At 42.3% G+C, this 26,338-nt stretch overlaps 1 protein-coding gene across 1 annotated transcript; it reads left to right on the plus strand.

Annotated features, from left to right (window-relative positions):
* Positions 1 to 704: 704 nt before the first annotated feature.
* On the plus strand, positions 705 to 21,330 carry LOC121187531 (gap junction delta-2 protein). Its single transcript, XM_041046805.1, has 2 exons — positions 705 to 775; positions 20,481 to 21,330. The coding sequence occupies exons 1-2, from the start codon at positions 705 to 707 to the stop codon at positions 21,328 to 21,330; spliced, it is 921 nt and encodes a 306-aa protein (XP_040902739.1).
* Positions 21,331 to 26,338: the final 5,008 nt, after the last annotated feature.

Consider the following 26,338-nt stretch of genomic DNA (forward strand, 5'->3'; position numbering starts at 1 on the left):
GGCAACAAGCAGAGATCCCTGGTTACTCAGGCTCACATGAGCGTGTGGACCTGAGCCCGGCCGGTGTTACTACAAGATGCTGTCAAAGAACCAGCGTGTGAGGGCAGAGTGTTACTGTGCGAGCGATGGATGTCTGCGCAAACTACAGCAGCTCCTCAAAACTCAGTAGTAGGTAGTGTCTCTGTGTGTGTTAGACCAGGTGTGTGTGTATGTGTGTGTTGGTGTGAGAGCATATGACCAACCAGCTGTTTATGAGGTAATCAGGGTCAGGTGCACCTAGAGGAGGAAAACAAGGAGAAGGAGGAAAGCGGGAAGACACTCACGTGATCAGGTGCATGGACGGAGAATAACACACACAGACACACGAGCTTGTGTGCAACCAGCACATAAAAGCTTCAGTCCAACCATCTCAGGTGCAGTTAATGGCGTGAGCGTGTGTGTTTTGCGACAGCCACAAGAAAGAGGAAAGAGAGCTCACAATGAGGTGTCACTGAACTTCCTCGAGGGTCCTTCTGACTCTTCTTTAACACCAAACTAGCCACCTGAAACCACTCCCTACCTCATCTTAACTCAACAAGTGGACTTGAAGACTCAGAAAAAGGGACATTAAAACCATCACCGGTGCTCCTGCTGCCTGGGAAGCCCACCTGAAGTGGGGTCAACCCTGATTTCCTGTGCCCAGTGGATGCCTCCTAACTCCAGCCATGGGAGAATGGACCATCCTAGAGCGCCTCCTGGAGGCCGCTGTGCAGCAGCACTCTACTATGATCGGAAGGTGAGTTCCTGTTCCTGTGTGGTGTGTGACTGTGGTCTTTAGAACGATGCCTGCACAGGCGGGAAGTTTAGGAGTGTTTTGGATTAAAATAATCATAAGAGAACAAACTGATCCTGCTTGGTTCTATCATGTGTGCATGTGTCTTCATCAGTGCTTGTTCTTAATATATGTTCGTGTGTACATACAGTATTTAAATAAGAGAGTACCAGTGCATGTGTAACATGCACAGAATATGAATCCTTCCCTGCTTCCAGGCAGTGATTCCTGGTCCAAAGTGGCCGATGGAAGGGCGAGGGGAGCTTTAGCTTCTTTAATCCCTCTGAGTGACATGATGGGAGGGTTAGGCAACCAGGAGGGACACTCTAAGCCCACACAGAGGCTTTAGACATGAGAGGATCCAGAGCAATGCGAGGACATCTCACCTTAGAAGTCCACAGTGCTTCCATTCACAGTTTTCTTCTGCACCCCTCTATGCTGATGTTTTCATTCTCCCTCATTTTTCCTCCCATTTTGTTACCCATGCTTGTTACACAAGCGTGCCTCATTTGAGCTTACCCATAATTTCCTCCCCTCTCCCTTTTCTCTTATCTTCTCTCTGTTAAGTATGAAGTCATTTCATAACCTAAAAAAGCTAGTCGCCAGTGCAAGGTCACGACAGTTATGATTTATGCATTCTTCTTCATGCCAAGAGATCTTGCATTTTTGTTTGAGTAACTCAGTCTTGTCCGCCGCAGAAGGAGCAATTATTCATGAGCATTTTAGCCAGAGAGGCACATTGGTTGTGTAGATGGTATTAAACATGAATTTACATCTTGTAAAGGACACATTTCTGTCTGGGGTTTTCTTGGGATATCTTGAAAAACCATACACAGGTTCAACATAGGTTCATTAGAGACTGTCTGAATTAGCAGTTTAAACCAGTGCCCTAAAGCTACTGACTCACTCTGGCTAGTAGTACTCTTGAATTATTGAGTGAATAAATGTCAGCCAGTTTATGCAGTAATTGATGTGTAGAAATATTCTCTTTTTTTGGCAGAGGATGAGTCTTCTTCCTCTGACAAAGCTCCGCGTGTGAATTTTGTCGTGCGGAGAAAATGATTTCGAGCCTGGCTCTCAGAGCAGTCTGTAGGTTGAATGGTTAGTTGGAGTAGTTTCCTTTGGTATTAGGATAACTGATTGCTCAGCTTTTGCTTCCTGTATTTCATGAGACACTGGAAGTGCAGTGTCACTCATCAACAGGACCAGTCATACTGGCTGCAGGGTTTCAGTGAGAGCAAGAGAGAAAAGACACAGAGAGAAAGTTGAAGTCCACAAAAGTGGTGAAAGAAATCGTGAAAAAAAGTAAAACTGGTCTGGTTGCAAAGTAGAGGGGAGAAGAGCAGAATTGACAGAGTGTGAGATGTGAGAGACAGGAAGCAGATGAGGGAGAAAGAGTAATAAAGACTGTGAAGGCAAAGGCAGCGAGGAGCGGTTATTCACAGACAAGCGAGCAGACACATGGCCTCAGTCTGCAGGGTGCTGGTAGGAAGCCAAGAGGACTGTCTCGTCACGAGATGGTGCTGCATGTCATGACCTGAGCAGGGCGACCAGGACACCCGTCGGCAAAAAGCCTCAGGCCCTCTTCATGCAGATTATATTGGTTGTCCAGACAGTTGAAATGTTCAGATGACAGGAGAAACCGGCCAAATTTTTTTTTTTCAAAATGTCAAAATTTACATGCAGGATGTCGCACAGCCTGTACAGCTTCACTTGCTGTTGCTTAGCCTCCATATATTTGGTTTCCCTCATCCAGAAACACTAACAGCTGTATTTTAGAATTTGTAATGTACAATAAGTTTTAGTCAACTAAAGAATTACAGCTTTTGAAAGGTTTCCAAAGATCTGTGAGCTGTGTGAGTGCTGTAGAAGTGTATACAATATATTTCTAAGAAGACTGAGTTTGTGCATTTTTTTAACAGTATGAAAGCAGGTTTTATGAGCACAGGAAGTCTGGAGATCAGGATTATATCAACAGTCTTTCTTCAGCTAGTAGGAAGGTATTCAATGGTTTCCTCCAGGATACTTCAACAGGGAGGATAATCACTGTCAAGTGGCTTGAACTCAGGCTGACATGTTGAAGGACATAGTGATGCTGCAGCGGGATGACAGTACAGGTCTATATAACAACTGTAAATTAAAAAATGTTCCAACAAATGTTGTTGATTCTAGCTTCACTTTTAGCTGTATTGTAACTGTTGGATGAATAGCTGTGAAATTTTGTACAAGCATTCATGGTTCTTAGAGAATGAATCCCTCTGACTTTGGTGATCCTTTGACTAACAAAACCATCTAATCCCATACTTCTGTTCATGACCAAATACCTGCACAAAAAAGGACCATAAGCCTCAGCTATTTTGTGGTTAGTACTAATAGCATTTGTTGAAATTCTAACAAGATTAACAGTGAACATGGTAAATATTTCTAAACATCATTGTCACTGCACGCTAACATCCGCATTTAGCTCAAACCCCCCTGGGCCTAAGTACAGTCTCACAGAGCTGCAAGCATGGCTGGAGACTGTTAGTCTTATCAAATGGTAAAAAGCTTGACTTTAGCCTTCTGATAACATAATTCATCTGTGTCTACAAACCTCTGGCGGTGATGTCATTTCGTTTGCAGACACTGTAATTTACTGCTGCATGCTGAAGTGCAGGCTTAGAGAAAACCTAAAACCATCTCTCTGCCTCTATCATGTTCAGCTGAGTATCTGGAGCCCTGTGATACACTGTGTTGCCTATCAAATTCACGATCTTACAGCGAGCCGCAGGCAACACCCTGCAGATTCAGGCAGCAAGCCGGTGAGAGGAGCGCCTTCCCCTGGCCGCCTGTACGCTTCTTATTGCGGTCTTTACAGCAGCTATAGATGTGTGAGCTTAGCGGAGAGCAACGCATAGAGCTCGGTAAAAAATATTTGTTATTCAACTACAAAGTTCTGTGGTTTCCATGATAAATGCTTTACAATACATCTCTACGTGTGCACTGGTCTGTTGATTGGAAATCTTCAGGTCTCTTTCTGCTTGTTTCATTCAGTAACAGGACAGAAATACATTTTACCAACTTCTCCAATGAGAAAACATGGATGAACAATGACAGGTTGTTATTCATGGTTTTTATTTACCTTGTTTATTTACCAATTCTGTTAATTGGAATTGCTCCTAATGACTTAGTGCTATTACTGAAAATATGAAAAGAGCCAGTCAGTCATGGCTCTTAGTGTCTGTGTGACAGTCTGTACGTTCCCACAGTAAAGTGCCTTCCCTACATCTGGCTTTTCTACAGCTCAAAACCATCTAATCTGGGCCATCACTGCTGACATGAATTTTTTATAAACGCACGCTAATACTCCCTCAATCCTAAAACCTATTGGTCCCTCTGCTGCGATTTCACTTGTCTCATTGGTCAGCGCAGGTGCTGTCCTGTGGGAGGAAGTGTTGGACAGGTTGCTGTCCCTGAGGCAATGCCAACGTGCGCTCTCATGAGCCCACCATGACAACAGCCTGCAGGCCTGAGTCGATTTGTCATACATGAGTCACACACACATTAGGCGTAATATAAGACTCGTTGTTTGTGTAAGATTACAGATGGCTCCAGAGATTCCCTTCTACGGTCAGGGTTTGTGTGTGTGTGTGTGTATGTGTGTGAGTGTGCACACATACTCAGACTGTGTGTAAAACGTGAGCTTCAGTGTACTTTGTGGGCATATCACGTGCTTGGATGGGGTTTTGGTCCTTTCTGCAAGTGTGTGTGTTTGTGTCTGTGTATTCACCTGCTACCTGTGATTTATTCCTTCCATTACGGCAGCGGTCCAGGTGTAAATCGATTTCCCGGGGACCACCTGATGGACTGTGGGATTGCTGTGCCTGTTGGTACACACAGCCACTGAGGATCTACCCTGATGTAACACTCTCTACCTAACTACTGTCAACACATCACTCATGCTGTGTCTGTGGTCCTGCTCCCATAGGCTACAGTCTCGTTTATGAGCTGCTATTGGTCAGAGTGGGACTACTAAACATGCAAGTCCATCCTCCTAACACCCTGATATTGATCTCCAATAATGGAATAGGAAGTGGAGCTTGATAGAAGACAGGGCACTTAATGAAACAGTCTTTAGACCTGTCTATTTGCAGTACAAATAGGCTCATGGGTCACAGAGACTGGAATGTTAAGTGAGTGATTAAAGCTTTAAGTACCTCATTGACTTTTTTGCCCGTTAAAATAAACCTTGAAAGTAATTAGGAGAGCAAATATTTATTCTTGCAATGCCCTTTTCAATGAGACAACCAGTGGTTAAACACCTCCAGGACAATGAGATAAAAGTTATAGTGCCTCTTGACAAACAGAGGTAAAAATGACAGTCCTCATCTTTAACAGAGCTGCAAAGTACTTTACAATAAAAACAATAAATATTCACAATAAAAACAAAGAACCAAAACTTAAGATATAGACAATAAGTTAAATGATTACAACATATGTCATGAGTTAAGAAAAAAACACAACAATAAAAGTGAGTTTTAAGAAATGACTTAAAGGAGGAAAAGGCCATTGTATGCTTCAACTGAATTAGGTTGCACAAGTTTTAGTCCAACCATGTCTGAAGTGTTTGTACCTGCTCTAAATGGCCACATTTGAAGATTAGGGGGTGTCTTTTATGTGTCTTTTGAGTCTTTTCAGCCCTGCTAAATTGTACAAAGGGGGACAACAGTTCACACGTTTGAACATTATCTCTTTGAAAGTGTTTATAGTGTTGCACTCAGCTGTACACATTCAAAATGACAACTGATAAGTCATATTCAAAAACTCTGCCTGTTTTTGCACCTATTCACTTCCACATAAAGTGCATGATTGCTAGATTGACTGTTGTGGAAAATTGTCAGATACAGCACTCTCCAATTCCGCCAGCAGAAAGCGGGTTTCAGATGCTCTTACAGGAACTGACAAGCACGTTATATGAAGCATACCAAGGACTTTAAGCTTTGTAGTTCAAATACAGCCTTTGCTGCAGCTGTTCAGCAGCAGCAGTTGGTAAAATCACTGAAGAAGAGAAGGTTGGAGGTTTGCTTGTATCTCAGCAGGCCTCTGCACATGCACACTTTACAGGAGGTGATCAAGAGTGTGTCTGGGCGTGTTCTTACAGACGCTCTGCACCTCATTCTTAACACAGGACTGCTCTCTTAGCATGACTCCTCAGCATGGTTCCCCTGAGTCAAATGAGTGTTGTCACTGAGGAGCTCAGCTCATCCGTCAAGGAAAGCATGCGTGCGCGCGCCGTGCGCTTTTTCAGAGTGGCACAATGCATGCACAAAGCCAAGACCAATACTTATTAGCAAGCGCTGTTAACATGTGACTCAGTGTGCTTGTGTTTGTTGATAGGTCTGTTGTCACATAACCTTTAGATCATCATGCTTTTATTTAGAAAATCCCTGTGGAGCGTTCACAACCCCCGTGGAGGTGATAGATGATTTTGTTTGCGTAGAGTGAGGCTTATCCAGAAAGTGTGTGCTATACTGCAAAAAAGAAGGAAAATAGAAAGCGAGAAAGAGGATGTGACATCGCCTCACTTGCAGCAGATTCCCCTGAGAGATTGTTAAAAAGAGACACTTGCAGAAGGCCAAGCGAGACCTCCAACATCTATTCATTCTGTCCCACCCTGTCTCTGCTTTCACACTTCCTCTATCTATATGTAATGACCCCCGGGATACTGTCGGCTGTAATGTCAGCGCCTTCCCCGCGCTACCATAAGAGGCCGGTTATTAAAATGCCCTCACATGTTCCATAGGGAGATTATGAATCACCAGTGGGAGGTGGATGCATCTAATCTCAGACTTTTTAGAACAAATATACGACATCCACCTGCTCATAAAACCTCTATTTATGAACCTCATCTGGGAAAATAATCATACTGTCAAAGATAAGTTTATATGGAAGATGTGTGGAACAAGTGTGCATTAATGTTCATGACAGCACTGATAGTGGGATTTATCTAGTCCAGCTGTGCTACCAGGGAAACACAAATGTGCCCCGGGAGAAGGAAAGAGCTGCTCGCAGCCTTTCATGACTGGAGTACTACAACCAGCCTCCGTGGGGACTGCTGGAGATGCAGGGCTGTAGCTGGGGGAGAAAGAGAGAGCAATTGCACATAATTATGCAGCTTGTGGTCTCATTTCTTTCTGCTCCCTCCATCCCCTCTTTCAGTCTCCGCTGCTCATTCTCCCTCTCTTCATCCTCACAGTCCACGTATGCTAAGGTCAGGGTTGATGTGTTGATGGAGTAATCGATTAAGCTCCGATTGCAAGAGTGTGTGTGTGTGCTCATCGGGCATTATGTTAGAAGATAAACCTCAATCCTCATCCTCAAAGATAGTGTTATCGCCAATCTTACATCAGTCGAGGGAGGGAAAGGCTAGTGAATGCAAAACTCAGGTGACCCAACCAGTGTACAATAACATGGATGGTCATAGAAAAGAGAGAGAGAGAGAGGGTGAGAGAGGGATGAATAGATTAGAGCAGGAGAAGGGGTCAGAGTTCAGACAGATTTCACCTTGCAGGGCTTCGGGGAGAAGCTGTCTCTGGCAGGGTGACTCAGCAAGGCTTATAGGTTTAGTGTTAGCACCTCGCTGGAGGACAGAGCAGGTCAGTGTTAGGATGATACTGGGGGGTTAGTTTAACCCGGACATTACCTCAAACACACAAACACAGGAGAGCAACCGTGCTAAAGAAAAAGCCTAATCTTCATTTATAAAAGATCTTTTCCTTTTAAAACGTCAGTGTAGCACTGGCACATTTACTGGGACAACCTGGAATGATTGCTGTAGAAAATTATGAAATTGTGGTTGAACTCACTGGCGAGCTTTATTTTACTACAGTAGTGCTATTAGTGCTTGTGAGTCCATAGCTTTTTAGACTGATGAATGAGTTTTTCCATGCTTCCAGGCAGTTATTAGTTTCATTCCTTTGAGTACGGCGGAGTAAAAGTCATCTTACAGACAGCTAAATCCTGCTCTCAATCATGGATCCATCATCAGTGCTTTACTTTTTTTGTAAAAGTTAGTTAGAATAAAGTGGAAATACAGTTGAAAGCCGGATCTAGTTTAAAAACTCTTCCCTGCTGGTGCATTCAGGGACCTGAGATCAGAGCTGACACTGGACTGAAAAATCCCCTGCTAAGATCTACACTGTGTTGTCAGAAAATCAATACTTGAACACGGCAACATGAAAAGCAGGCCCTGGCCTCATCAGCATTACCACATGATGTTAACGGTGATGTGATGAATCATTTATCTCTTTCAAGTTTTACAGCTCTGCAAATTCATTTTCATACCTGGTTGACGTGAGCTGTGGGCAAACTAGTAAATATGGTGATTGTCAGGTGTTACATTTGTGTTAATGAAGTATTAGTTTTTTTAAAAATATCAGATTCCAGCTTTATTAGAAAGATTTCAGTCCTAATAAGGACTAATAAGACAGGTGATTTACTATCAAGTAATGTACCCATGAATTTGTAATGTGTTAGCCTTCTCCGCTCACAAAAGGGGCTAATACTGTTTCTCTTTGAATATTTCTTCTTGAATTAAAACTGACATGGTGAGGACAGTAAAATACACAACACTATACTCTTGACTCATTACACCCGCTTCAGTTCACCTATAAAACTATGAAAGGTAGCATCAAAATTGGGTTCTGGTTTCATTAAAATCTTGAGGATTATAACTTTAACTAAGGTTACAGTAGTGTTTATGTACATCTTTGGGTCATTACAAAATTACATAAAATACGAGGGATAAAATGAAAACTAATTGCCATCTTTGATCTTTGCTTGGTACAAAGCAGTGCTGCCTCTTTTGAAGTTTTCTCAGCTGAGTGTATTCATGTGAGCTCGTGGCTGTGAGATCATTGTCGTATTTATACAGTCTACTTTTATTACACATGACTAACAGCATTTCTGTGCGGGAATCTAAAGGTTAATGTTCTTGTTTTTGTTTGACTGAGCATTATGTTTGTCTTCTAATGTTCTGATAACACTACTCCTCTACACATCTCTGTGCATCTGTCTCTCTATCTCTTTCTCTCTCTGCCTCCACATTTTAATCTCACTCCATCTCGCTCTCTGAAGATGAAAAGGATGTACTTCTGCCGTTGATTCATTCCCTCTGTCCCCACCCACCGCTACTCCCATCACTGGCTCCATCTTCACACTTAACTGACATCTCTAATGAACAAGGTGAGAGTGTAGCAGTCACTTAGACGGCTGTACATTCGTCTCTGAGATTTTTTCAGCATGTGTTTGCAACAGCTAGCTTCTTCACAGCGTGACAAACTCAACATGAATAAAAAATCAAGTGTGCGCGCCAGTCACACACCTTACACACTGCTGAAACACACACACCATCTCCACCAGGACCAACATACTGTAAAAAGACATCTGATTCCCTGCCTCCTCATACGTGTGCACTCTCTCTCTCTCTCTCTCTCTGTCACACACACACACACACACACACACACACACACACACACACACACACACACACACACGTAACCAGATGGTCATCCAAATATACAAACATGTGCGTAAGCGAACTTGCAGCGTGGTTTCTATATTTACTCATTACTTAGAGGCAAAAACATACACATAGAGACAGACAGACAACACACACACACACACACACACACACACCTACACACACACACACACACACACACATCCTGCCAAAACTGTCACAGTCCCCTTCTTTGCAGCCGATTAAATGAGCAAACTGACAGAATGTGACAATGCATTCGCACCTCACAACATGCGCACGCACACACACACACACATATATTTCACACACATATGATCCCATTTGCAGATTCTTCAATTAAGCAGTGAAGTCAAGCTGCAAGGAGTGCATTTGACTCTTGGCAATATGCTGCATTCACACCACTCTCGTGGCCAATTATGAAAAAGCTACTCAGTAGCCAGTGCTGAAACAGATAAATTTAGACTTCACAACCTGTAGAATGGCAGCAGCAGGACTCATGCAGTTGGCTGGTGTTTACTGGATGAAGCTGTATCTCCCAACAGGCAGCAGTGTGACATTTTGGGAATATGAAGCTGCATTTATATCACATCTGATAGTGGATAGTAGGAGCTACTTCCCACTTCAGGCTTTCAGATCGTAAATACTATATGAGAGCTCAGGGTTTGATGGCCTCCACACACACATATATTCACAGTTGTGTGCAGTGTGCCTAAAACTCAAATCAGATTGCTTACACTTATTCTTCTCTGAGCTAAATGGTGCATTAGATGAGGACAGATCAGGACACAGGAGTAGTAGCTATACTCTTTAATTCATGGGTTGGAACCTCTGCAACGCCTGTATGTGCAGCCATTACTATACTAATTAATTCCATTTCATTATAGATGTTATCTTACCAGATAGGAAAAAACTCATTAAATAAAGGTGCGTCACAAAAGTACAGAGGATTTGATCATCCACCAGAGACACCACTGGAATTTTCCACCAGCCCTAAAGCAGCTCACACCTTTTCAATGTTTATATGCTTATGCAACAAAAACAAAGCAAACAGAAATGAATGAAGACGACATTGTGTTTATGTCAGTTAAGTTTTAAAAGGTGTAAATAGAAAAAGAAGAAATTAGTATGTAAATTTATTCCGACTAAATCATTATGATACTCACTCTGGACATGAGACGTGTTAATGCAAAGTGTAAACTGTCTTTTTCAGTCATTACTAATGTCTATCATAACGACTGTGGCAGTTCTCTTAGATATGAGTGTTTTCCACTGACTGAGAGTGTTTTGGATGTTCCCTGCACGGCCATGTGCTGCCTGATTGTGTGTCATGGAGGCTCCCTGCATGTGCCAGAGCTGCTGATTTGGGTTGGGGCTTGGCACGGGAGAGCCGCGGTGGGTGGGTTGTTGGCATGGATGCAGCAGCCCTAACTCGGGATTGTCCAAAACCCACCGATTTAATCCGGATTACGCCCATCATTTCTCTCTCTTTCTCTCTCTTTCTGTATTTCCCTCCTCCCTCCCTCCTTTACCGCCCACGCATTCTCTCTCTTCCTCACTCCTGCTGCTCTTTCTCCTGCACATGCCTCACCCCTCCATCACAACCTTACAACCTACCCAAAAACCCAATGCTCCCACTGGTTGGTCTGTTGCCATGGTGACTACTCGTGTCACTTCTTTTCATTCCTGCCATTGATCGTTTGTGAATGATCCCTCAGAGTAGATTTTAGAAAGTCTACTTTTAGTGCCTGGGCTCCTATTTAACCCTTACTTGGTCGCCTAATCTGTTGCCAAGGTAACTGCCACAGTTATTACCAACATGGAGACCCTTGCATACAGTGCCTTACCTTCTCTGGGGATCAATCTGTTCTTTATTCATGTATAAAAACAAATGCAAATTAAAATATGGCCTTTTACAGTCACTAGTCAAACTGATGGATATGTATCATTTCATTATACTGATTAGTACAACTACACAAAAACACAGTGACCATTAGCATGTGTGTGTTCATGCGCACGTATGTGACTGTGTGTGTGAGCCATGAGCTTTGATCTTCAGCTTATCTCCAGAGCCAGAGTCAGTTCACATCCATCAACACACCACTTAAATACCTTTGTCTGCGAGTCTGTGTGTGTGTGTGTGTGTGTGTGTGTGTGTGAGTGAGTGAGTTAAAGAGAGAGACAGAGAGATGGATGGATAAGTGAACAGTATTAGAATATACTATTATTAGATTTCCATTTTAGCAGCTTACAGACTCAGGATTACACACAGAGACTACAGTATATCATAATAAAGAGAGTACTGTCTCCAACAGAAATACAGTGCACGCAGAACAAGAATACATCAAATCTGTACAGGTGCACTCTTATATTCAGTATGTAAGGCAATATCACTGTTGTAAGAAAAATAATGAAAAAATCAGAACATTAAAAAGGTCATTTTCTGTGTCTGTAATAATTTATCTACAGTAAATATCACCAGATTAATCTGAGGGGTGGTGAGATGAATAATTAGACAGCAGACTTTTGTCAGACCTTTCTTTTTTGTGAAATATTGGATAATTTTTTACCTCTGAGCATTTATTATTTACTTCAAAGAAACCACCTTTAGCCTATAGGTGAATGTCTCTTTGTTGGAACTCCAGCAACTGGTGGACATCTGAAATGTGACAAAGGGTCACATAAAACACTGCTTTCTTTGTAAGGGGTCACAGGCTAAAATGGCTGGTGTAATCTGTAAAAATGTGTTCATCTCATTGTATAAGCTTATTATTTTTAGTAACCACTAACTGTAGCTGTCAAATACATGTAGTGGATTAAGTTCAGTATGTGGACTTCACTGTTTCTCTCCCCCTACATATATTGTACATATCCATATATCCTCCTGGTATTATTTAATTATTTGCTTTGGGTATATCACTTTGTGAATATTCATGCAAATAAGTCACCCTAGAACATAATGTCTCCGATTTACCTCAAGTGAACCAAACTGAACCTGAGAGTCTCTGAAGCCACCTGATTGGAGATCAAAGGCTCCCAGACTAGACAATGATGAAACCATTATTACTGGTTGGTATGATAGAAATTCATCTTTATCTTCTCCCGAGAGGATGGAACTAACACCCGGCAATGTCAGACACAATCGGCTTTGTGACGCCCCGCAACAGCTGGGAGAGTGTGTGTATCTCTGATTAAAATGTGTGTGTGCACATGTGTATGGAGAGGTGTTCTTATCCTGTGTGAACTGACAGAAAATTCATTCTCTGTTTTTGTGTATGCGGAGCAAGTACACACTGTATATGTTTATTATGTTGTTACATTGGGCTTCGTATTTGAGTGTGGTATTGGATGTCTATGTGTGTGTGTGTGTGTGTGTGTGTGTCAGGAGGTGGGTGGCCATCATGCAGGATAAAGGTCTGTCAGCAGGGGAGAGTGCAGCCCCCTCACTCCTTCTGTCACTGGCCTGAAGCACCGGAACGTCCCTTCTGGGTGTGTGTGTGTGTGTGTGTGTGTGTGTGTGTCTCTGAGGGCTCTTGTGTGAGGTCGGATACAGCCTGGTGCCAACTGACCTGCCGTGTACTACTAGCTATTGATAAACCTTGGCAAAGCAACAGAGAGAGAAAGAGAGAGAGAATGAGTGAGGGAGAGAGTACGACGAGTGTCCGTCCACATTTGATGTGACAGGATTAGATTTGTCAGAGCTGCTGGTGTCTTGTATTTAGGTTACCAACTGGGGCCCTAAAGACACACAGGAGAGACAGAAAGTCAAAACCTTAAGAGGAAAAAAAAAGGAATAAGGAGAAGAGGATAAAGGCAGGATAAAAGGCTGGAGTAAGCAAAGAGATGGATGGATTGAGGAGGGATTTTCCCAAACCACTGCTAACACTGATGACAAAACATTACTCCAGATTTTGTATTGTTACGCGGCATTGCTGTTTTTTTTCTTTGGTTTCTTTTTTTTTTTTAACACGCCTTCATATCTAAACAACAGAACAGGTCATTAGTCATCACCTGCGAAAATGACATTCGTTTTTGCCTCTTTTGGCGAGACATTACTTAATACGTTAGTCTGTACCTTTCAGACCTGTTACGTGTGACCTCAACAAAAACGATTCCTATAAACGTTTATAGATCTGTTCACTCTATGGTCAGGTTTTGGTTAAGTTTAAAAATGACTTAGTTAAGGATAGGCAAACTGTTGGTATGAGATTCTGTGATGAAAACATGAGTCAGTTTGCTTCTCAGAGCTACCTCATTAAACACTGTTTAAATCATTTTTACCTGAAAAACAACAGTCTCTGTCATCTTCCTCTTCGCCATCTCTGTTTGTCTTTGTGGTGATGGGTCAAATCTAGTATTAGTTTCACCGTCTTCCATAGCTCGTCTTGCTCACACTCACACTCCTTTGTGCTGTGCTCACATGGTTAGGTCTGATGACCCGTGAAAATACTTGGACTCCTCACTTGATGAAATTGCACTTAACCTCAGTGAGATACTAACCTGGCTCCACACCTTTTCACTTGAACTGAAATGACAATTCAGGCTAATTATCGGGCTCAGTGAATGGCATCAACATCTGAGGCTGTGAGACAGAAGATGTAGGATGGGAGGCTGAGTGGTGAATGCTTCAGACACATGAAGTGGGATTTAAATTAAGAGAGTTACAGGTTAGAAGTGTAAGAAAGAGTAGAGACGGAGAGGCAGCAGGGATGGGGGGAGGGTGCACAGAAAATCAGTGAGGGAACTGGTATTGATGGAGGCTAAAGGTGAGGCTCTGAAAAGGATTAGCTGGTCAGCCGTAACATTGGCTTGTTTACTCCACAGCCCAGAGCAGCTTGCACACTCCTCAGCCTGCAGAGGCAGAGGTTAGGAATTGCCCTGTTTACTTACCAACTATCACTGACGACCCCAACCCAAAAAAAAAAAAATTTCAACATTTCAAAAACACAAATTTTATCTGTATCGTTAGAACCACAAATTAAAATTTGAGATTTTGTATCTGTATTGTAAAATGGTTTCTGTCTCATTTTGAAAAGAACCTGTTTTCTTGATTGTTCTTCTCGAAGCCTTTTAAACAGTTGAGCCTAAGGTTCTTTTTTCTGTGAAAGGGGCCAGTATGTTCTACTTCTCCTCACTGAATGGTCTTCTTTTTGTCTTTTTCTTTCAACTTTTTTCTTCAGGCTTTTTGCATAAAATAAACTAGCATCAAGCTCTCTGAGGCACCTAAGCCACACTTTAACTGGCTGCAACAAATCTGCTCCTCTCCTCAGCAAAATATGCTGTTCTTTAGTTGACTTAGCTTCTTGTCGGCACACTTCTCTCTCTCTCTCTCTCGCTCCCTTCGTTTTCTGCCCCTCGCCTGTTGCCGTGGTAACTAGCAGGGGGATGTTGAGTGGATGGGAGAATGAAGGCAGGGAGGAGAGATGAGGGGGGGGGGCGGGGTTGTGTTGGGTTTCTGGGTAAAGGAACCATGGCTGTTCTTCCTCTACCCTTCTCTTCCTCCCCCCTGTTTTTATCGCCATCGTCGCATCTTCCAATCTCTCCAAAACTCGCGCTCCTTATCGATCCCTGGCTAATTATTTCCTGTCCTTTGCCTCCTGTTCCTCATTATCCTCACACGTTTGCCTTTTTTATTTCTTCTTCTGTTGTCTCCCCCATCCACCATTCCTGAATTTTTTGGCTTTTCTTTTTCATTGCCATATTAAATGTTGTCCCTGTCTCTAGCCACGCCTCCCTAAGGAATAATGTACGGCATACCTGCTCTTTGTTGGACACAAACCACCTCCAGCGTATGTTTTCATACGCTCTGCCTCACTAACCCCTGAAACTCAACTCCAGCTCTAACTATTGAGCTACTTCCAACTCCCACCTCACCTCTACTTCTATTTTTATTCAGCTCATCTTCTCCAATTGCCATGTAAACAGTGTTCAAGGTTTCATTAAAAGAGACTGACATTTAACATCAAGGCAGATCTTCGGTAATATCAACAGAGACTCACTGTGCATGGCATTTCAATTTCTCTGGAAGTTGAAATGGGGCAGCAACAACAACGTGTGTGTGTGTGTGTGTGTGTGTGCGCGCGCTTCTGACTGTACACATGTGCATATATGTACATGTGTATGGGGGAGGCGGATGGACCTGGATTTTTCGTGGATCCAGAAACTACGATTATTATTTCACGTTACCGTGCACATTTCATTTTTGACAATTAACTGCACATCCTTAATGAGAGCTTTGAATATGACAAACAACCCCTTAGTGCAAGATATCCACCGTAAGATAATGAGGACGAGCAAGAGAGAAAGACGGTGGGTCGGGGACACATAATTGCTGGAGGAGAAGAGGCGTTTTGGAATTGTGTTGGCATAATGTTTTTGCATAATCACCACCGCCTGTGTAACACAGGCAACATATTAGTCAAAGGGAACAACAAACACGGTCTGCTGGGAGCAGAAGGTGTGAGTGTGTTGAGATATGTGCTAATATGTCTGCCATGTGTATGTTTTTGAAGCATATGTGTACAACATAGGGTCGCAACTGATGATTATTTTCATGATATATCTCAGTTATTATTTAGTTACAAAATTCAGATTAAAAAAAAATATCAGAACCCACAGGGACATCTTCAAATTTATTGTTTTGACCAACCAAGAGACCAACCAAAACATAAAAGTATTCAATTAAAAATAACAGAAAAGACATATTAGAGAGAAGCTACAACCAGCAATTGTTTAGGCATTTGCTGCCAAAATAAAAACTCAGCTTTGTTGTCAAGGATTTTTTATGTGTTTCTGTTGACTGATCAGTAATCAATCAGTTCAGCAGTAACACAAATAGCATATAAATTGTTCTGCACAATTAGGTCCTGTGAACCATTTCCACAAAAGTGTTTGGCAGCAGTAAGAGAATACATCAGACTGAAACCACCAGCAGTTCACAATGCCTCATGTGGCTGTTCGCAGAGAAACAAGGCTCTTCATAGAAAACTACAGACACAATCTGGAGATTATTCCTGATGGGGATGGGGGTGGGTGGGTGGTCGGTGCTCGCAGGGAGAGAGAAGTAGGGTCAGAGAACCCTGGGAGTACAAATGAAAGAAAAAAGAAAAGAAGGAAAAGATGTTCTAGCGATGAAAGAAAAAACAGGTGGGGGATGCTGCGTGGGGTACGATAATCTAAAGCTATTCGATGGCATTAACAAAAAAAAAAAAAAAAAACCCTAATGCAAGAATCCTCCCTTGGCCCAGCCACAGATTACAGCAGTGGGTTGCGTGTGGAAGCTATTATATAATTCATTCTCTATGATGAGATTTTCCTTCATTGCTGGTTTTCCTTACTACCCCCTTCATCTCTCGCACTCTGCCCCATCACTGGCAGGTTTCTCTTTTAATTTAAGGAGAAGACGTCCAAGCCACACTGGGTATTTTTTTTTTGGTGACTTTATAATCTTTTTATCCCTGCCTGGAACTAATTCATCTTAAACAGCAATTTGATGTCTTCTTTGAGTTCTCAGGCAGTTTTAAAATGTCTCCGCTCACTGTCTGGGTGGTGTTTTGTTGCATGGGTACGTGGGCAAGCGTGCATGTGTATGGCCGTATAGAATACATGTTTGTGTGTTTGCATGCACACGTGCGGACATTTAGCGCAATACTCTCTCTGGTATTGTGAATTCCCTGCTCACTAAGCTCCTTAATGGAGTCACTACAAGGGCAAAACCATTTTCATGTTTTGTTTTTTGTTTTTTTGCATTTGGTCCCCCCACCCTCCTTCCTTCCTTCCTTCCCTACCCCTCCACGTGCCACCTGATCACAGGTGGGCGGATTGGCAATAAGTCTTTTATTTTTTCATCCTGGAGGTCACCAGTAGTGACCTGCTGTTTTGATGAGAGATACATGTGAACCGCACGCCGTCAGACTCTGGAAAGGATTAACTCTGCCCTTCGCCTCCACATCTGCACCGCACAAGACTGGCAAAGTCACTGTGCGATTAGTAGATTACCCTTCACACAGCCAAATACCATCTAATGATTATCTGGCAAACATCTAAGGTGCAGTAGAAGGGGCTTCCACTGTCCAGTCACAATAGTGTCCAGACAAACAGATCTTCTTATTGAGTTTGATTTAGTATATCAACACTGATTTTACACAAATATGACTCTTTCTATGAAATACAGTGGATTGGCCTAAGGTAAATTCATGTGACAGCTATCATCTCTTGTTGATGTTATCTAATAAATCCAGACTTATCCTGAGGGAGAGTTGTACGTGAGGAGGAGGAAAGAGGTTAAGGTGGGATTTTAAATGAAATGCTGTCTACTGAGGCTGCTGTCAGGGTAGAAAATGTATGAGAAATGTCCCTGTATAACTGTTCAGGACTCTTGTAAAGAAGTGCTTGCAAGTGAGGGACTGAGACTAAAAGTGATATTTGATATTTTCAGACTACTAAATAACATTACCGGCAAACTATATTCTCCATTGCAATGCTTATCCAGCAGTTAGACTTAAATCATAAAAATAAATCATCAAAATGTAAAATAAACCCACGCTGCCTATTTTTAACAGGATCTAATTTCCCTGCAAATGTGAATGCGTATGACTGCACCCTCTGACTTTGCATGGTCATGTTGACAGCAACTAGAGTTAGACACTAAATTAGAAACATTTTTGGATTAATGTGGTAAAAGAATGACAGCTTTATGAAGGTGTTCAAACATGGCTGGACCTTTACACTTTGAAATGCTATCACCAAACCTTTACAATGGCTCTCAAACATCACACCATCATGTAAAATTGGTCGACTCATGGTTCACTGTTAAAGTCTGAAAGACTGAAGTCTCAGTGTCTCTTTAAATTTAAATAGTCTGTGTTATTCACAGTGATCTTTCCTCAGGAATGAATTGCTCTTCCTGCACTGCATACCATACTGCCCACCAGCCCTGCCTCCAAAGCCATTTTTTATATGTCACCATCTATTGACTTGTATGCAAACAAAACCCATAAATCCATGATAAACGTAATGAGGTCAGGTTTTGATGGACCACTATAATGGCGTGTACTCTGGATTCACATGACAGTGATTTATCATACCATTATTTATGGGTTTAATATAAATGGTGGTGATTAGTGAATGTTGATCTAATGCAGAACTCGGTTTCAGCTGCCTCATATCTCTGGGACTGAGATACAAGGCAGCATTCAATCAACAGATTAACAACAATGTTGAGGCCTTTCTGTCGTCTGCAGCTTTGTTCCAGACTTAGTTTAGATACAGATTACAGTGTGAGACTGCCAACAGGCTCGAACAGACTGCAAAAACTGTTATCTGAAGTGCTTGGCTTGCCTGCTCTCAGATCTGAAAAATAAATGAGGGATGAATAGAGTAAGAAAAGAACAAAGAGGAAGATGTTTGCAGGAAAGGAAACAGAACAGGGGCGAGGAACAGAAACCTGTCGGCCATCTACTGTGTGTATCTAACATCATGAAGCACACAAACGCACTAAGTGTACCGATATGCCAAGTCAGGCCATGTAAGCACATGCTTGGATAGACCCACACAACATGCACACAGTGAATATAAGTGAACCCAATTTCAGCAACAATAATCTCTCTCTCTCTCTCTCTCTCTCTCTCTCTCTCTCTCTCTCTCTCTCTCTCTCACCACACCTAACACAGAAATAGCACCTAATCTGCCATCAGTTGTTAGGACAGCGAAAGCAGACAAAGGTTGTGTATTGTTTATAACAAAGTCAATAACTGAGAGATTGCATTGTACAATTGTATGTGGGTGTTTGCATGTGTGCGAAAATTAATCACAGCTCCAACTTAAGTGGTTCTAAACTGAGGTTGCCATGCTAACTTGGCCTAATGACGCAGAAGATGCTAAAATTAGACGAGGAGATGGGTCCTTACCCGTTACCTGTGAACACCCTCGCAAAACACATACACACACACACACACAAACTGCATCTTGAATCACAGATAACTGGCAGTGAGTTATGAGCTCTGGTGACACATCCACTCATAACCGTCCTTCCTTTGGAGTGTTTACTCTGGCTGATAAATGGAAACTGGAGTACTCTTCTTTAGGAGGAGCAGTGGCTTAACGGTGGCCCATCATTAGTAGAGTTTTTTCCCTCTTTTCTCTGCCTCTGTGACGTCTCTCTCGCTTTTCTCCCTGATTAAGGAGTTCAGAGTCCTTCCTGAAGACCTGTGATTTCAATTTCAGGCCCCTCCTTTCAACCTTGATTCATATTTTTTTTTATCCACACTTTGTTTCCTTTACCAGATTTCACCTGAATTTCCTTCCTAAGTCTCTTGCCTTTTTATCTTATGAATTCCCTTTTTCTTATTCATTGCTCTTGCCTCCCTTGCCCAGCTTCTCCATACAATCTCAACGATTCATATTTAGTCCATTGCCTGAAAGATTTGATGTTTTCTCATAAAAATAATTGATGGATAGAAGATAAATGTATCAGTAATGTTGCTGACACTCATTATTGAGGCCCAGTCAGACCAGAAAGTGGTATAGCGCAATTCATCTATGTCTTTCCAAAATAGGCAGACAGCTAACAAGCTCGCCAGTCACAGTGAAGTGCTCTCTGCTTTCTCTGTACTGCGTTGTTTACTCCTGCCTGGTATTTTGTTCTGGGGATTGTACTGTACATCTCTAAAGTCCATAAAGGGTCACTGAGGAGAGGGGGGAATCCCTCTGAGCCAGTTAACCCTCTAACTGTTATTTAACTAACAATAACTGTGAGTTAACAAGCTTGTTAACTTGTAATCGTACCTTGACATATCACACAACTGCTTAAAAACATCCCCGTGACAGTGGAGGCTAAGTGAAACTGAATGGAGCAATACAGTTGCTCATCACTTCGAACCTGTCCACAGATCCCAGCGGTAAATGTATGTGATTATAATAAATTCTAGACTGAAAATTTTCATTCTGTTCATTTACATTCATCCTTTACTGGCTCTCTTATCTCTATCATTCCATCTTTCCTGCTTTCTTGCTCTGTCTTCTCATACTCAGCACGTTTGCAGAACCTCTGCTGCGAAGGACATCTCAGGTCATCACATCCTTTCCAATACAGTAAATCACTGTATGTCTCTGATTATATTAACCCCATTTATCTCTCTCTTTCTCCTTTAGGATCCTGCTGACAGTGGTAGTGATCTTCCGTATCCTGATTGTGGCCATTGTGGGGGAGACGGTGTACGAAGACGAGCAGACCATGTTCATCTGTAACACTCTGCAGCCGGGCTGCAACCAGGCCTGCTACGACAAAGCCTTCCCCATTTCCCACATCCGCTACTGGGTGTTCCAGATCATACTGGTGTGTACGCCCAGTCTCTGCTTCATCACCTACTCTGTCCATCAGTCGGCCAAGCAGAGGGATCGCCGCTACTCCTTTCTCTATCCCATAATGGAGAGGGACTATGGCGGAAGGGACGGGGCACGAAAGCTCCGCAATATTAATGGAATTCTGGTTCAGCATGGTGGCGATGGCGGAGGAGGGAAGGAAGAACCTGACTGCCTGGAAGTGAAGGAGATCCCCAATGCGCCGCGGGGCCTGACCCATGGGAAGAGCTCTAAGGTCCGCCGGCAAGAAGGGATCTCCCGCTTTTACATAATTCAGGTGGTGTTCAGAAACGCACTGGAGATTGGCTTCTTGGCGGGCCAGTACTTCCTTTACGGCTTCAGCGTGCCTGGGATTTTTGAATGCGACCGCTACCCGTGTCTCAAGGAGGTGGAGTGCTACGTGTCCCGCCCCACAGAAAAAACGGTTTTCCTGGTGTTCATGTTTGCTGTGAGCGGCATCTGCGTGGTGCTCAACCTGGCCGAGCTCAACCATCTGGGTTGGCGCAAGATCAAGGCTGCCATCAGGGGCGTCCAGGCCCGCCGGAAGTCTATCTGTGAGATCAGGAAGAAGGACATGGCCCATTTGTCCCAGCCGCCCAACCTGGGACGCACACAGTCCAGCGAATCAGCCTACGTCTGACCATGAAGAGAAGGAAAAAAGAAGAGGAGTGGGATGAATGTGCAAGAGAGAGATGAATTAATTATGATTTTAATTTAATGAAGATGGCGTGGAGGTCAAACAAGACGACCTCTCCTCTGTGAAGATGGAATGAAACAGAATGTAAAAAGACCAAACCTCCAGCTCTTCGACTTTGTAAGTCGAGAGAGAGAGTATAGGAAGAAGAAAATTACAAAGCAGAAAAGGGGACAAAAAGTTCTCTTCTGCAAACAAACATGATTTTAATCTCATGGGGAGATATTTTAACTGCCATTTTATACTTGTCTTTTTTAACTAATTACCTTCTCCCCTGCCCCTCGTTTCTTTTAATGGGAAGAATTAAATCCTCAAGGGGCTGGGGAGGGCAGGATTAGAGATGAGAAGAACTGATGAGAGGCTGTTTTGTGTTCTTTGGGGATACTGGAAGACGACAGCGGTGTTTGATGAGTCCCATGGTGCTTTTCTTCTGGACTGTGTTAGCCTAAATGAAAAAAGGGAGGACAGGATAGGGGATAGGACAGGGAAGATGAGCATCAACATCATTAAAAGAGGAACGGAAGAACTGTCAAAGCCGTGACAGACTCTAGAGAACAAAGCCGAATTTGTGAGTGAGCAAGAGTAGGAGGGAGACATCACACCCTGGGAAAACATATGAAGCGACCGAGGAGGGAGAGAAAAGAGGAAACTTTTTCTTTTCCCGTCCTCTCCTCGCCGGAGACTCGGGGTAGACTGAAGCCAAGACAGACAGACAGAGCTGCCTCTGATTAGTGTCAGCCTCACCTCTGCTGGAACATTGTCACGAGCCAAAACCAAGAGAAAAAGACTGACGATGTTTATGTTTTGTCTCTTGGCAAAAGATGATTTTAACACAAACACAGCGAGTACCATAAACACTTCCCTCTCCCCTATCTCTCGCTCTCCCTGCGCCACGGTTGGCAGCTATATAGACCCCTGGGGCTTTGGATGACAGTGATGACCCTTGCTGCGCTCCTGCTACGTAAACTTTGGAGAGGAACTAACGAACAAATGAACAAACAGCGTGTCAGCCTCTCCTAAAGCACAAACCAAACTTCCCTCCTCCCAGCATTCCAGCGTGCTGAGAGACAAAGGAGAGTTGGAAGGGAAGGAGAAGGAGAACGAGAGCTTGTGGAGGAGGGGAACCGATCATTTTATTACAACATTAAACAAATTTTATAAAATATATCACCATGAGTTATGATTTTTTCTTTTTTTTTTTGAGAAAGCGATGGTGCCATCCTTGAGTTACATAGAGTATAACATGGTAATATTATTTATCCATTTAGAGTATATCCAAATAGATTTATTTATCTTTGCGGGCAGGTTGGTTGGGACATCATGTTGCTGTTTTTTCAAATGTATAAAACTGTCTGTCTTTTTTTTTCTTTTTCCATTTTTGTTCAGTTTAAAGCATTTCTCACCGATGGAACTGATTCATGACATGTATGGGGTGGGATGGGACAAGTTGGGAGCTTTGTTTTGAAATGTTTTGAGGCAGTGCAGCTGATTTTCTTATTTGCAACAATTTTGGAAAACTTGATTGCAATTGCTACTTAACTGCGTTCAAAATGCAGAACAATGCAGTGGATAAAACACAACATCTGGATGTGTTTCCAACAAAGAGCCTTGGTTTTCCTCAAAATCAGCTGCATGGCTTCATGCAACTAAGGCCTGTGAGCCATTTGAAAAAGGCATGTTTACATGAAGAGATGTTTCTTGATGAAGCTGTGTAACCAATGAGTAGTAACTCTCTAGGGACAGTTGTGTTTTTGAATCTCAGTGGTTTTCAGTTTGCATTTTTTTTTCCTGACTGGATTTCAGCATGCATGCCTTGTAAGAGAAAAGTAAAAGAATGACATGAAAGAAGAAATAGAAAAAGATAATGATCGAGAGTGCTGCACCTTGAATAATGCAGACGTGGGAGAGTGGCAGACTGAAGGAACTCACATTGGGATAAATGCTGTTGTTCTCGGACACACTAAAAAGGGAACCACCACACTGTGAGCCTGTGAAACCACACATAAGGACAGTTCAGTGGATTGTGTGTGTGGTAAATTAAATTATTTAACTGACACGGACACACACATAGAAACACATTAGGCCAGCATACTATTGTCCTGTTTCTTCTGTGTGGAGGAGGCTTGAGAGACTGGGACAAGCAGTGGCAAGCACAAAACAGATCACGCCAAACTCAGATTGTGTCTGGTTTATATCAATGAAAATCATAAATCATCACATTAAGCCTGATGCAGAGACAAAGATATGAGCTTGTTTCGGTACATTGACATTATCAGTTATCATCTGACTGAGGAAAAATCCACAAATCCACAAACGTTTGGTCTAAACGTACTGCCGCAGCTCAGTGGTTTGTGCTTTAGCCATGGCATTTAGGTGTGGCAACTGAGGATCTTACCTACCACTGCAAACTGAACAGCCTTATGTATCTCAGCACTGCTGTAGCTTAGCACTGCCACATTAGGGTTTGATTCTCACAGGGGGGCCACTCATGCACTAATGCTGCTCTATGCTTTGATTAAACACACCATCTTCATGTCAGACATGTTAAACCAAACTGCAGCTACAGTGTATTCATCTTCTGCCGTTAGACGGCAGCACCGTAAAAAGATTTGTCATTTAACTTCACTTTGTTCTGTCCACTTTCCTATGACTTGCCTTATTGTTTTCTACTTCAGCTAGTGATTTCCTACATTTCCCACAATGCCTTTGGACAACTCCTAGGTCCTGTTGCTCATGGCAAGTAAAAAAGGTAAACATGTTGGATCAGTGCCACCCAGGTAGAGAGCGAACCTTTGTTTGACTAGATTACATTCTCTTAACAACAAATGAAGACACATTAAATGTCAATGTTCAGCAGCCAATAGTAAATATATAGCTATTTAAAATGCAGTTTTTACTAATTTATTGAAGGTTTACAGCAGACATAAATTCTTTACATTCTTTATCTCTGTCTTTTGTATTTTTTATGAGCAACATGTGTCATCAGATGCCACTGTGGCTGCTCTGAAAATAAACTGACGTGACAGTAAGTAATAAAACATGAGCACCATAAACACACGTAAGCCAGAACCACAATAGGTCTTTAAGCAACAGCTGATGTAGCAGAAGAAATCCCCCCAACTCTCTGTTTCTCCATTCACTCCCACTGACATAATCTCTGTGATTCTTACAGGTGATTATCCCCAGCTTTAGTCTCCTCTGAGGATCTCCATGGGGCTCAGAGGGATCGGTGCAGTCTACTGTATGCACTAGGAAGGACAAATACTCTGACAGGGCACGCCAGAATGCCTAATAATAGAGTCTCAGCTTCCCTCAGTTACTGAGAGCGTGTGCTTCTAGTGAAGGCTTAAACTCTGACCTTGAGCTTAAAGGCCAAGCCAATGTCCTGTACTATACACAGCTCCTGCTGGAGAGTCACTGCACAGTACAGCACTGATCTAATCTCCACACAGAACTGGTAAATGCTGGTCTGAGCACTATTTTTAGTGAATGGTACATACACACATTCCCCACATACATTCATTCTAGGACAAACAAGCAGACCTGAATGTAAGACTAGCAGTTTGAGTTCACGTTACTCCTCTTGGATTCTTGTCATTATGTCTGGTTTCATTCAGGTCAGAGACACAAACACACAGTGTGAGGACCTAGAGGGCCATAAATGTGTCCTGGTTTTCTTTGTTTTACATTTATCCAGCATTCATTAGTGACTCACGACTCCTGCAGTTCTACAGGCAGTGGGTACACCACTTTCCAAACTAAGAGCAGGCCCCAAATACTCCAACAGTCCACTACTCTCCACTGTCTAACTTTTCTATTTGTCAATGTGAAATGAATTATGCAACTTGTTTTTTTTTTTCATTTGCTTATCTTTTTGACTTGTGGATTCATTTTGTTGTCTGTTGCTCTTTTTGTGCAGTGACATATCAAAAAAGAAAGATGTTTTTTCTATGTAAAGGAACAAAGCTTTTTTTTTCAATGTGTAAAATCAAGGGTAGAGTGTTCAAATATAAGACTAGCAGAAAATACGTTATATTTCCTCCCTTGCCAAAGTGATATACAAAATTTCATTAATTTTCAAAGGTTTTTTTAACTGCATGTGTAATGGCTAGAATAAGCATGTTTCTATGTTTTCTTCAACAGAATCTTTAAAGAAAGACTTTTTTAAGTCCAAACTATGGAGCAAAGCTATAACGTCTTGATGCAAAGTGTGTATATTAATTACCCAGTTCCTCAGACGGTACGGAGCCAGGCAGACAATACCAACTCAATGATGTTAAAACTACCTATTACAGTTTATCAGTCTCGGTTTCTACTGCCCACTGCATACAGTACATCCTCTAATTTAAGAAATTTGCACATGAATATAGACCTTTATAATCTATTGTAGAAGATGTTATGATCTATAATCAACTCAGTCAAATGATCTACTGTAAAACACAGGGTACACAGGAATATAATATAAGTACACAGGTTAAAGGTTCGCACCGTGAGATGTCAGATACCAGAACATTCCAGGGTTTAGTCCCCAGCACAATGTCAAATTAACCTACAATTTACTACTTTTTAATGTGTAATTATAGTTGATCCTCTGTGAAGCTCTTTATGGACAACTTACCGGGGTACAGTACACTGACAGCTGACTCAGGAAAGACAACAATGCTGATCTTTTACACCAATCTTTTCTAGTGAAAATGCTGTTTCTACGTTAAAATACAAGAACACTTTTATAGCAATCGCGATGACAACACGTCAGCATACTTTTCATTTACCATCTAAACTTGTACTGTAAAGCCCACCCAAGAAACTTGTCTTCAAGGCTGATTATTTACCTGTTGGTGCTATTGAGGTTGGACACTTTTACCAAAAACATTAATTCAGATACATTCCCTTGTCTCCAGCGCACTACATGGCCACATACCACAGGTCGGGTAGCAAAGCAGATCTCCTTAAA

The sequence above is a fragment of the Toxotes jaculatrix genome, chromosome 9 (assembly GCF_017976425.1).
Source record: "Toxotes jaculatrix isolate fToxJac2 chromosome 9, fToxJac2.pri, whole genome shotgun sequence".
Lineage (NCBI taxonomy): Eukaryota > Metazoa > Chordata > Actinopteri > Toxotidae > Toxotes > Toxotes jaculatrix.